Genomic DNA, 12,306 nt, shown 5'->3' on the forward strand with positions numbered 1-12,306 from the left:
ATCCCCCTGCAGGCTCCAGCGCCCCAGCACACCCTAGAAGCCAGCGTTGACAGACATGGGCACATCCTCGCTACTGGAACCACCTAGACCTCCACTATTCCTTTGTCTTCATTGTTGGACTTAGAACCAATTCTCTTTCAGCCCTAATACTCTTCTTCCTCAGCCTAGCATGATGCTAGGTGCTGACCTCGCCAGTTTACAGTCTAGTTGGGCATGATAATTAATACACAATACATTGGTGCGAAAGTGTAAGGATAAGCCCTGATTGGTGTGGCTCAGTGGGTTGGGCAACATCCCACACACTGAAACGTGTGTTCGATTCCCAGTCAGGGCACGTGCCTGGGTTGCAGGCCAGGTCCCTAATTGGGGGAGTGCAAGAGGCAACCCATCAGTTTTTCTCGTTCACCCTCCCTTTCCTTATCTCTAAAAATAAAGTGTTTTTTTAAAAAGCAAAGTGTAGGGATAAGAATGGGGCTGTGAAGTTTCACTGAAGCTTTACTTTAGAAGGACTCAGGCAGGAATAACTGGAGAAGCTTAGGTAACTAATCCTTGCCAAGCACCTGTAATGTGCTCAGTGTTGGGAATCCAAACAGCTGATGAAGTTTTCTTGAAGAAGCTCAGCCAGCCACCTGGAGGCTGAGCAGCACCCCAGGTGATCAGATGCAGAGAGACTTGGGAGAGAGCCACTGAGCCTCGCCAAGAGAGTTCTCAGCAGGGAGAGCAGTCCCTGTCAATGCAACAGGATGAAGAGATGGACCAGGTTAAATCTGCCCAGAGGTGAAGGGACACTTCTCTGGATGCTCCCTGTAAAGTGGATGTTAGTTACACAAAACCCAGCCCTGTGCACTCTTGGCCTTGTCGGTAGGTCCTCTCAGGAAGCCACACTGATGGGCCCCCAGCTCTCCTGAGACCTCTGGCCCCACACCATCTGGGTGTCCCTGGTTTCAGATTGTGGACATCTGCACTAGAGTGACTGGCCTGAGTGAGCAAGAACTAGGCCCCCAGGTGGCAGAAAAGCAAGGACCCAGCAGAACTGTGAAGCGATTCGGCCATTTCTGGTCATGTTACACGAACAGACTCAGTCCAAACATTCCAAGTAGCTCTGGACCAAATTTCCAACAACCTCAAGGAAAAAAGTACAGCAATGGACCTTGTTAATGATCTGAGATCTCCCCCAGGGCAGTAAGCCCAGACGGACAGAAAATGCTTCTGCGGCCCAGAGTCAGCAGGAGGCACTAGGTGGAGAAAGCCATGGCCTCCTCCTCTCTGAGCTTGGCCTTACTGATGGGGTCCCTTGGCAGCATCAACTCTTGAATCATGGTGTACATAGGACATTGCACGGAGAAGCAGTTTTTCTGGAGGAGAAAAAGGAAGGCTGGTTTGGTATGTGACAAACGAGATGGAAATAGGTTCTCTGAAACAAGAGGGGTGAGGGGCTGGGGGATGTGGACAAAAGGCAGAGTGGGTGTGACTGCTTATCTTACACCAAGACAGATGGAAGTTATATTGTGATCAAAAGAACCAGGGCAACCACAGACCTGCCTTGGAAACAGGAAGGCACAGAAGCTGCAGGATAGTGATGGGGACTCACCGCCAGAGAGAGCCACAGCAGCCCCACGGGACCCTTGGACATACTCTTGGACTTGGAGAACTGTGCCTGGTACTGCACTGCGATGAGGAAGCCCTCCAGCCCCACCTCAGTGATGCGGTTTCCTGGTCAAAGAAGCAGACAAGGTGCCTCAAACCACCACCCTCACAGGACACCCTTGACAGCCTTACTCCACAACAAGCTCCCAGCTCTCCAGCCCAAGACTCCTAACCTAGCCCTTCACCCCAACTCTCCTTCACTTCTCTGACTCCTTTGTCTGAATGAACTCCCTCAGCCTTTTTATTTTCCAACCCCCATTTCTCTCTCTCTCTCCCCTTGTTATCCTCAAATTACCCATCTCAGGGCCTGACTTCCTGTCACCCTAAAGCCCTTGCAAAAGGACCTCTGACACCATGATGTGCAACCATGGGAGAACCAGGTTCTACTCCGGGGTACAACCTCAGGGTGGGGGCACCCTTGGGGCAGAATGGGGCCCAAGGAGCCTCATGACAGGAGAGCAGAGGTAGTTGGCACACATACGGAGGAGGTTGAGGTGCAAAAGGACCTTGTTCCCAGGCATGAAAACCTTCCCGTCTCGGTGTTCCACAGGCTCCAAGAGAGGATTGACCATCTCAGTGGTTTCAGCCACCAGCTGCTAAAGTAGAGTACTAATTGCAGCAGAGGAGAGGGGAGCTGGTCAACAGGTCATTCATTCACTCAACATGCATGTTCTAAGAGCCAACTATAGTCCAGGCTCTGTCCTAGGTGCTGGGGATACAAAAATAAATACACCCATGCCCTCAAGAAGCAACTGGGGTGGAGGGCGGGCACAAAGGGTGAAATGGTAATACCGTATCCGTGACAAGTGGCAAAAGCAAACTCAGTACTGTGAAAGCACAAAGCAGGGACTCCCAGCCCAGTCTCCCAAACTGGTGAGCTGAAGTTTGAATGGTATGTGGTGGACACCAGATGAAGATGAGAGGAAAGGTGTTCCGGGCAAAGAAAACAGGTGGTCAAAGGCCTGAAGCAATATGTCGAACTCAGGTTTTACTGTTTCCTAAGGGCTAGAGCACCGGGGCTGGTGATTGGAGGGACAGGTGAAGTCGGGATGAGAAAAAGGTGCCAGTCTTTGGTGAGAAACAGCAGCCTGGATCCAAAGGGGACAAGAGAATGAGAAGCAGCCTCACCCCCTTTCTCCACCCAACTGTCCCCTTTGTAAGATTTTGTGAAGGTGCCAGAGAAGCCTCCTAAAGAGGAAGCAGCATTCCCTGTTTAAAGCAGGGGAGGTCTGATGGATAGCCTTCCTCCAGCAGCTGACTCCACCAACAGCTGGAGGGCTGGCAGCTATGGTTGGCAGTCCGGGAAGCAAAGAAAAACTGGCCCAAGTTGAAAGGGAAAAGGCGGGCTCCAGAGCAAAGGAGAGAGGGTCTGAAGGAGCCTCACACAGGGTGGGGCAGCACCGTGGCTATGAAACATCCTGCCTTCCTGGCAGCTGCTGAGAGGGGTGCTGTTCCCAGGGCAGAAGGGCCAGTAGGGCCAGCAAGTGGTGGTGCTAAGCCAATGGCCTTTTGGGAAGCAAACTGATTGGAGACAGGATAAAAAGTGTGAGCTAATAAGCAAGAAAAAGAGGGCCTCCTCAAGCCTGAAGGGAAGACAAGGCACTGTTACCCCCAGCAAACCCGGGGATGGGGCTGTGTCACATGTGGTTGGGGCAGGAGTGGAGAACAAAACTCGGACTGAACTGCTGCTGCCGCAGCACAGGGCTGGGGATGTCCCAGAGACATGCTCCCTAGCCCCCCGCCCCTGCAGCCTACCTCTGACTCCAGGAGGATGCTGCGCTTCTCTTTGCTTCCAGTCTTTGGCCCTTTTCCCTTGATCGGTTTCTGCTCAGGGATGGTTACCTCTGGAGCAGAAAGAGGAGCCAGAATGCACAGTGTAGACCTCTAATACCAGGCTCCCCTGAGAGAAGGGCTGGGCGAGGAAGGTGACTTTTCAAACTGGGTTTGGGTGCAATAGGATCAGCTGCAGGGACCCCCAGCTGGAGGGAGGTCCTCTCCTGAGGGCAGGACCATGGGGTTCCAGCCCAGGGAAACAAGTGTGGGGTGCAGTAGTCAGGATGTGGGGCCAGGTGGGGCTTTCCACATCATCTCCCAACAGAAGGAAACAGATTCAGAGGGACATGCCCAGAAGACTAGCTCACCCCTCCTGCATCGCAGCCCATGCTCCTTCCTCCTAACCAAGATGCTGCAGAGGAATACTAGCACTTACTCCCCTTGCCTGCCTTTGTAGAGTCTTCCTTCTTTGGGGTCCCTTGTGTGGGTGACTGCCCAGACCCCGACTTCTCCTCTTTCTTCACCACTTCCTGTGGAGGATATAAGGAGACCAATTAAAGTCCTCCCTCCATGGGGAATGGGGAGCTGGTTGGGAAGAGGCCAGTGTTAGGACCCTGGACCTGAAGTGGGACTTCGAAGGCCTTCTTCCCTCCCCACTTCACCAGTGCACCGTGGAAGTTTCCTCTCTGCTCATCTCAAGAGTGCCCAAGGCTCTCTTCCCACAGCACACCTACCCCTGACTTCTCCTTTTTCTTGCCCAGGCTCTTAGGGGTCTTCACTGTCTGCATCTTATCTGTCTTGTCCACCAGTGCAACACTGCTGACTCCCACCAGCTGATTCTTCTCACGGTCTGTTTTGGAGTCGCCATGTCGAGAGGAGGAAGGCTGTGCTCACAGAGGGGAGGAAAGAGAGGCACAAGCCAGTGCCCCTTGCCCAGGGAGGAGAAGCCTTGTGCCTGGGTGGCAGCCCTACTGGCAGCATCCTGCCCCCCATCTGCCTGCCTAAATGCTAAAGTAATCTGTTTGGGGCATCTAGGGGTTGAGAAGAAAGGGCAGAGGGACTTGGGAATAAGCTGGGTGGGGCGGGGGTAGGGGTGGAAGTAGGGGATCGGACTCTCACTTTGTTCCCAGTGCATTTACATGCATTAAGTCATTTAACCCTCTCAACAATCCTGTGAGTAACATGCCAAGACCACAAGCTGTTACCTCACAAGGGATTTCAGGGTCTAGCAATCCAGATCTATTCCTTTCTCTTAACCAATACATTCTACTGCCCGTGAAGAGGTTCTGCAGTGAGAGCCCAAACATTTGCTAGGCCTGTGCAGAAGTCACACAGCAGGACAATCACTGCAGAAGGCAGGTTGTGACATGGCTAGCTTGCTGAGAAACATCCGCCTAGGAAGAGGCTGAGGGCTGCTCACCGACCGCAAGCGTTCCTGGGTCCCCTTTTCCAGCAGGAGGCGGCGCCGCTCCACCACTTCGGTGTGCGTCAGCTCAAAGGGCCGCAGGACCTGGGCCAGGTGGCACTGCGCCGTCAAGACGCCACCTCGCAGCCAGGTCCACTCAACCAGCCCGTCCAGTCAGCAGACCCACCTCGGCCAGCTTCAGAGCGCCCTTGTCCTGGATGCGGTTGTGGGCCAGGGACAGCCAGAGCAGGGAGCGGTTCAGCCGGAGGCCCTGCAGGGAGGAAAGGTGCATGAGCCGGCGGACCTGAGCCCCGAGGCTCCGTGGGTCCGACCCCCGCTGCGCACGCACGCACGTCGGCGATGTAACCAGCGCCCTCGTCCCCGATGTGGTTGAAGCCCAGGTTGAGAGAGACCAGGGTTCGGTTGCAGTTGTGCAGTGTGGACAGAGCCTGGCCTAGGAGCTGCGCCCCATGGTCATCGATGTTGTTATTCCTCAGAGACAAGTGCGCGATCCTAGGCAGTGGGAGGGGGAATGAGGGTCACTGGAAACATGGGGTCCTGAGCGTGCACTGGAATCTCAGGGAACTTGGGGGCATGAGGAGGGCCACTGGGTCTCAGGTTGGGGGCTAGGAATTCAGGGAACCTGGGGAGGTGCACCAGGGGACTAGGGATGACTTGCAATAAGGGCAGGCCCAGAGAAAGGGAGTGGGGGAAGGAGTCTCACCTGCTGTCCTGTGCCATGAGCTTGTGATATGACTGCTCTGGCAGTGGGTTCCCCTCCAGAGACACCTTCCTGAGGATGGGGTTGGTCTGAGAACCAGGGAGCACCACTGAGGCCAGGTGAAGAAAGCGGACAGAAAGGAAGTGTGGGGCTCTGAGGAGCAGCTTGGAAACAAAGTCAAAGGATGGTTCCCAATATAGGAAATTATATGAGAATTTTTAATTACATAAGAACTAAATGTAATTTAGTTCTCCAGACTAAAAGTCCAAAGGTGTGGCCATGCGAAGGGATCAGCTCACACCCCAGAATTAGTGACCTATAGTACAGTGACCTCTAGAATGACTCCAAGGATCCCCACTTCCTAGTATCTTTACCCTTGTGTAATCCCCTCCCCTTGAGTGCAGCTGGACCTAGTGATTCATGTCTGATTACCAGAATCTGGCGACAGTAATGGGATGTCACTTCCAAGTTTAGCTTACGAAAAGGACTGTGGCTTCAATCTTGGATGTTCTCTAGCACTCCCTGGGTCACCATGAGCTGCCATGTGATGAGAGGGCAATCGGGCTGCTTACAGTGGTCTCCCACCCCGCTGTGGACACACAGCTACATATCAGCAGCCACAAAAGTCAGCTTGGAAGTAGACGCTGCAAACCCAGCTGAGGTGACCACAGCCCCAGCTAACAGCTTAACTGCAACCTTACCAGTGCCTGAGCCAGAAGCACCCACTATACTACATCCAGATTTATCTCAAAGAAACTTTGATATAATAAATGTCTGTTGTTTTAAGCCATTAAGTTTATAAGTGATTTGTTATGCAGCAATAAGTAACTAATATATGGCCTGTTCACAAGGCAGTGACTTCTCCAATATTGCTTAGAGAACAGAGGCCGTTTTCTAAGTCACAACAAAAATTGAACTAATGACTAGAAATTTCCCTTTCAAAATTTTCTCCCATGATATATTATCATTGCTTAACCCTTCAGTCTGTCTCATCTGTCATCTAAACGATTATATTCATTTTAAATTATGTTTATTATGTCAATGTAACTTATTTTTACATATTAAATAAATTGTGTAGTTATTTTTCTGCTGGCTAAATTGTGTCTAATTACCATGAGAATAAAATAAAGTTCCATGGTATTCTATTCAGAGTGTTAAGGACCTCCAGCTGAAGACGATTCAGTCCCACAAGAATCGTCCATGACGCCCATGGAAGGAAGACAGACAAGCCAATGCGTAAGGCTGAGGGTGTGATCTGAGAAACGAGAGCAGTCAAGGGGGCAGGGGGAGCCTTGAGAAGGAGCAAGGAGTGGCAGCCAGCTCTGTCCTTTATACAGCAAACCACACCTGTAGTTACACTACCTCCCACCTTGCTCCTGCTTCTCCTTCCCTAACTCCCTGCCTGCGCCCTCCTGCTCCTCCTTCAAGGCTCAGCTCCACACCACCTCCTCCAAGCAGCCTTTCATGTCACTGTGCCCCACACCCATAGGGTAACACTACTTCTCTGCTCCCACTCCCTCCCCCCATGAACCACTTTTTTGCCACCACAGTCCCCACATCGTCCTGCAGTATCTCATCGTAAATCCTTCTCCCTCCCTCACCGGACTGCCAGGTCCTGAAGGATAAAAACCAGCCCCTAGTACTGTGTCAGGCCCCAGCCCTCAGGGAACAAGGGAAAAACTCCAGGGAGAGAGTGGTGGTAGGACTGATGGAGAGGAGAGGGATGAGGCCTCAAAGATCTGGCCCCTTGGGCACTGGTGTAGGCAGAAAGAGGAACTCTGTGTTAGATGGGAGCTTCAAAACCCACCAGACACCAGCTGAACCCCATTTCCATAGGGATGCCAGCACAGGCCCTTAGGAGCTGGGACTTGCTACTTGGCCCCCCCCCCAACTGCTCCCTCTGACCACCCACTCAGCCTCGCTACCAGGTACGGGGCCTCCCAGCTCGCCTGTTCCCCTCGGCTGACCTGAGAGTGGGTGAGCAGAGAGGTAGGAGGGCGATGAGTGTGGCCAGGGTCTTATCAGTGAGCCCCACCTTCCACAAGCTGTTGGTGGAAAGCACAGGACACCGCTGGAGCCGCACCGCCTTCCCCGCACCGTCCTCCCTGCGCACCCGTCCTCACCGCGCCCCACCCCCGCACTTTCCCACCTCCCCAGGATCTGCCCTGTTCCTTCGGTTCTTTCTCCTGAGCCATCACCCACACTGGGCCCTCCCCCTCCCCATGTCCTCTCACTTGATAGCCTGCAGCTGGCTGAGGGGGGGCAGACACTTAGAGAAGATGCCCAGGATCCGATCCTCAACTTTCCAGCCTGCAGAAGGGAGAGGAGGAAGGTCCCTCAGGTCTCGGGAAGGTGCTGGCGGGTGAGGGAGCGGGGCAGGGGAGGGATGCCCACCGCGGATGTAGATTTCCTTCACGGACTTGTCTTCTGGCTCTTGCTCCACCTGGATTGTGGGCCGGAAGAACACGTATTTGCTCTCCAGACTGTTGAGGCTGCAAGAACCCGACAGCCACTGATCGTCTAGCAGACAGGGGTGCAAGGAGACGGTGAAGAGGGAGGACCCGTCTCAAAGGCGGCCCGGGAGGGGGATGGCTCCCATGCGTGCAGCGGGGTTGGAGGGTTCAGACGTGTGGGACGCCGGCCGGTCGCCGCTGCGGGGGTCAGGCCAGGTTCTGCCTGGTTTGGCGGCTAAGCCAGAAGACTCCCCCACCCATCATCCCACCTGCTACTCCTCACTTACAGCCACTCTGCCCTGTGACCCCGCAGTTCGGCCGTCAGTGGATGGGAGACTGGGGATGGACCGAGTGGCTGTAGCAGGCACCCCAGGGCTCCACTCACCCAGGGTGGGCTTTTCCGACAAGGAGGCAGATGGGAGAGAGGTTGGGTGCGGGCGGGGCCGCAGGACAACTTTGGGGAAGTCTGTGTAGCCGGACCTGGTGCAGAGCTCGGCGAAGTCGGTCTCGAGGGCTCCAGTGCACTGGTACTCCTCTGCGGGCCCAGGCGGGGCAACAGCAAGGGCAGGGCCCGCATGTCAGTGCCCGCCCTTGTTCTCAACTCCACTGCTCTGGGCTTGGCCTCTGGGTAGGTAGACCCCCCTCTGAGGTGTTGTAAAGACCCACTCTGAAAACTGTGGGAAACCAAGAGCTGGGAGAAAGGACTATCGGGAGGACTGTGTTGGCTCCTCCACCCACCCTGTTGTTCATGGCTCCCCAGGGGGGATGTCTCCCACAGGGTGTCCTCAGCCCAGCCTTCTCCCTTGTCCCTTCCTTGCTGGCGCTGCCCAGGGCCACAGGAAGAAAGAAGCCCAAGAAGCCTCAGGACTGTGTGAGCAAAAGAATGAACAACCCAGGAGTACCTCATCACCCCCATGCCCAGCCCTCAGGGCACCCTGAGGTCCAGTGGAGCAGCAGCTTTCATCTGTTTAGCAAACATTTACACAGCACTTACTCCTGTGCTGCACTGTTCAGAAGATGTCTCTAAGAGACATCAACTCATTCAAGCATTGTATAAATTCAGACAGATGCCCCTACATCCCACCACTCAAACCTGAGATGTTGAGTCCCCAGAGACCCTGCTTTTTCCAGCTCCCCCATGGGCATCTGGGAAGAAGTGGCTCCTGAATATGGGGAACCTGGAGGCGGAGGGCTGGCTTGGTGCCAGCCTGCTCTTCCAAGGGCCCAGAGGCCTGGCCCCCACAGCAACGCTGCCCAGGATGCAGGCAGGTGCTGCAGGCGCTGTGACCAGAGAACTCCTGCAGCTATGGCAGAGCCCGCCGGAGGGTATGGGAGGACGCGTGCTCGGCAGGTGTGGGGCCAGGACTCAGAAAGATTTGGGGCTGCTGCAGAAAAGGGACGAGGCACATGTTCCTCACATGCCCAGCTACCAGGGCACACAGACACACAAGAAATGTTGGCTGGTGGACAAAGCAGGTGAGAGGAGGCACAGGGGGCCTGGGGGTACCCCTTGCCCAGCTGACTCCTGCACACCACCTGCTTTCCTGGGCTGCTCCCTCTGCTGAGAGAGCCCGCAGCCCTTCCTTGCTTCTTCACGCACTCCACCTTTCTCTACAATGGAGATTCTCAAACTGTAAGAATCACCAGGAGAGCCCATTAAAACAGTTTCTTGGGCCCATCTGCAGAGATTCTGATTCCATAGGCTGGGTGGAGTCCATCAATTTGCACTTCAACAAGCTCATGGCTGCCGCCATTGTTGCTGGTCCAAGCCCAGCACCTTGAGAGTTGCTGCTCTAGAACAGCGCCGCCCAGCGGAACTTCAGGCGACATTGCAAACAGTCTGTGTCTGTGACGGAGCAGAAAGGGCCGCACTTGGGCCTAGCTCCCGCTCCCCTCCGCTCCCACACTCCTTCCCCGAGCTCACCAGTGACCTGGCCTCATAGTTCCTTGAGATACAGAAGCGACCAGATGGGATTTCCTCTACACCCATAAATCTCCCTACATCTGCCCTCACTCCTTACCTCTTTTGAGCCTGACGTTTGCCCACCACAGCTCACAATGGCATCTACTAAAACTGCTGTAACCTCTGTACCACCCTGTACAGGGTCCCTCTGCAGTCATCACTCCCACCCTCTCCCACCTCTCTGCCCACCTGAGGCTGAGCAGCCTCCCCTGCCAGTCCCCCCTCCTTGGAGATCTCTAATTCTGGGTCCTGAGCCCTCTCCTACCTCTGGTTGTATTTCCTCCCCTACCCTTGGTGACTCACTTTTGTACTAAGGGCTTCAGTACATCCAAATGTCAGCAGGCCCCAAAGCCACACCTCCAGGCCTGACTTCTCTTCAGCACTCCAGACCCAGGTGTCCAGCAGACTAGCTGACATCAGCTCATGGAGGTCCTCCTTTACATGCTCCTCCTTCGGGCTTTCCCATCTGCTCCTCAGTCCACCCAGTGCCAGTCCAGAAACCTAGGAATCATTCTTCCCACACCAATTCTTATTACTTCTGCCTCCAAAGTACTTCTCCAAGGAAGCTAATCCATTCTCCCTCATACCCTATTCCAACTACCACTGTCCCTCACCTGGACCATTGAAATTTCTTGTAACCCATCTCCCTGCCTTCATTCTCTCCCCCTTCCACTCTATTTTCCATACAGAGTGTGTGTGTGTGTGTGTGTGTGTGTGTGTGTGTAATGTAACTGGGTTCTGTCTTGTCGCTCTTTCTGGAAAATGCTCTTTCTCCAGTTCTCATGGTTCCCTCCCTTCAGCCACCAGCACTGACAAAGAGGTGGCCCCTGACCAAGGTCTGACAAACTCTTCCCAACTTGTTTTATGGGAAGTCTAGAGACAGCAAGTTCCTGTCCCTCTCTGATGGCAAAACTGGTGACTGTGAATCAAGAAAACTTCCAATAAATTCCCCTTTGTAGAGAATTAATTTGGGTTTGGGTTCTATCACTTGCAACACACAAGGCCACACTCCTACTTATATACTCTTCTCATGGTTTTCTTTTCCCTGAGAATGTGCATTCCATCCACGCAGCACTGTGCCTGTCTCATTGTCTGTATTGTACCTGGCCGAACAGCAGGCACCTCCTGGTGTCCTCCCATCATTCCCTGGTCCTTCTTTTCTCATACATGTTATCACATTTAATTGCATTTGTCAGCATCCCAAAGCAGAGTGTGGGTGGGTTTTTTAAGATCAATTCAGTTCAAACATCTGCCAAGCTGAAATTCAGGAACTGTGATGTCAGGCAAGCTGGGATTCATATCGCAAGATGGAACAGGGAGCTCGGCACACAGTGGGTGCACAATCTATGCTTGTTGAATGAACACATGAATTTGCAGTTTACAAAACACTTTTTCACCATCAACTCCATTGTTCTCACCTCCTAGGCGGGGCAGGACTCACATTTCCATACTACAGAGAAGTAACATGCCCACGGTCACACATCTAATAATGGTTATCACTTATAACACTCTCACCTGTGCCGGGAGCTAGCTACATTCACACACTGAACTTCAGTCAGTGGAGCCCTTTCCATACAGCACTTCTTTGCACTAGAAATTCTATTATTATTTCCTGGTTCGTCTGTCTCGCCCACCAGAGCGTCTTTCTGCACGTCCAGTTCAGTGCCTGGCACAACTACAACACATCGTCCAACCTGACAAGCCAGAGTCACGAGGGGCTGGCTGGTGGCAGCACATGGAGCCTCAGTCTCAAGGCCTCGAGACCTGATCCCCTAATCTCGCCACCAACGTACCAGGGTTTTTGGGCTCCTCCTCACCCACCGGGGGCAGGACGGTCGCTGGCTTCTCCTTGGCCCCGCGATCCCCCTTCTTGGTCACTGTGCTGGACGACTTCTGAGTCCCCGGACGCGGGGCCCTGGGCGACGCCCCAGTCGCGCTGACCTCGCCAGACATAGTGGTGCCGTCCGCAGCAACCCTGGGAACCCTCACTGGAGTGAAGAGGCAAAACAAGTGGTGATTCTGCAGACGGTGTCCGAATAAGAGGTTTCTATTCAGCGTCCACCGGCCTGGCGTGACCGCGGTGGGTGGGCTCCGCGTCCCTCTCCATGACAACGGCACCAGCTGGGCGAGCCGGTGGAACCTGGTATAACCGCAGAGTGCACGCGGGCCCACAGGGGGCGCTGCCGACTCAAAGCAGGGGTGGAGGCGGAGCCTTTGGTGAGTGCGTCCGGTAGGAGCGGAGGAAACAGTGGGGTCTGGGCAGAGCCGTAAGATAGCTGGACGTGGGAGCAGGTGAGCCCCGGAGGACCTGGCCCAGCGAACCCCGTGGGAAGGGAGAGAGCCA

At 54.3% G+C, this 12,306-nt stretch overlaps 1 protein-coding gene across 1 annotated transcript; it reads right to left on the reverse strand.

Annotated features, from left to right (window-relative positions):
- Positions 1-487: 487 nt before the first annotated feature.
- LRRC71 (leucine rich repeat containing 71) lies at positions 488-11,939 on the reverse strand. Its single transcript, XM_045816940.1, has 15 exons — positions 11,756-11,939; positions 8,385-8,534; positions 7,941-8,066; positions 7,781-7,856; positions 7,514-7,591; positions 5,550-5,618; positions 5,179-5,338; positions 5,013-5,096; positions 4,841-4,930; positions 4,155-4,304; positions 3,857-3,950; positions 3,403-3,491; positions 2,129-2,240; positions 1,592-1,713; positions 488-1,355 (listed from the first exon to the last, which is right to left on the reverse strand). Exons 1-15 carry the CDS (start codon positions 11,913-11,915, stop codon positions 1,236-1,238), a joined length of 1,680 nt encoding a protein of 559 aa, XP_045672896.1. The 5' UTR covers positions 11,916-11,939; the 3' UTR covers positions 488-1,235.
- Between the last annotated feature and the right edge of the window lie 367 nt (positions 11,940-12,306).

This window comes from Phyllostomus hastatus, unplaced genomic scaffold (genome assembly GCF_019186645.2).
Source record: "Phyllostomus hastatus isolate PE091 unplaced genomic scaffold, TTU_PhHast_1.1 phas_scaffold_216, whole genome shotgun sequence".
NCBI lineage: Eukaryota > Metazoa > Chordata > Mammalia > Chiroptera > Phyllostomidae > Phyllostomus > Phyllostomus hastatus.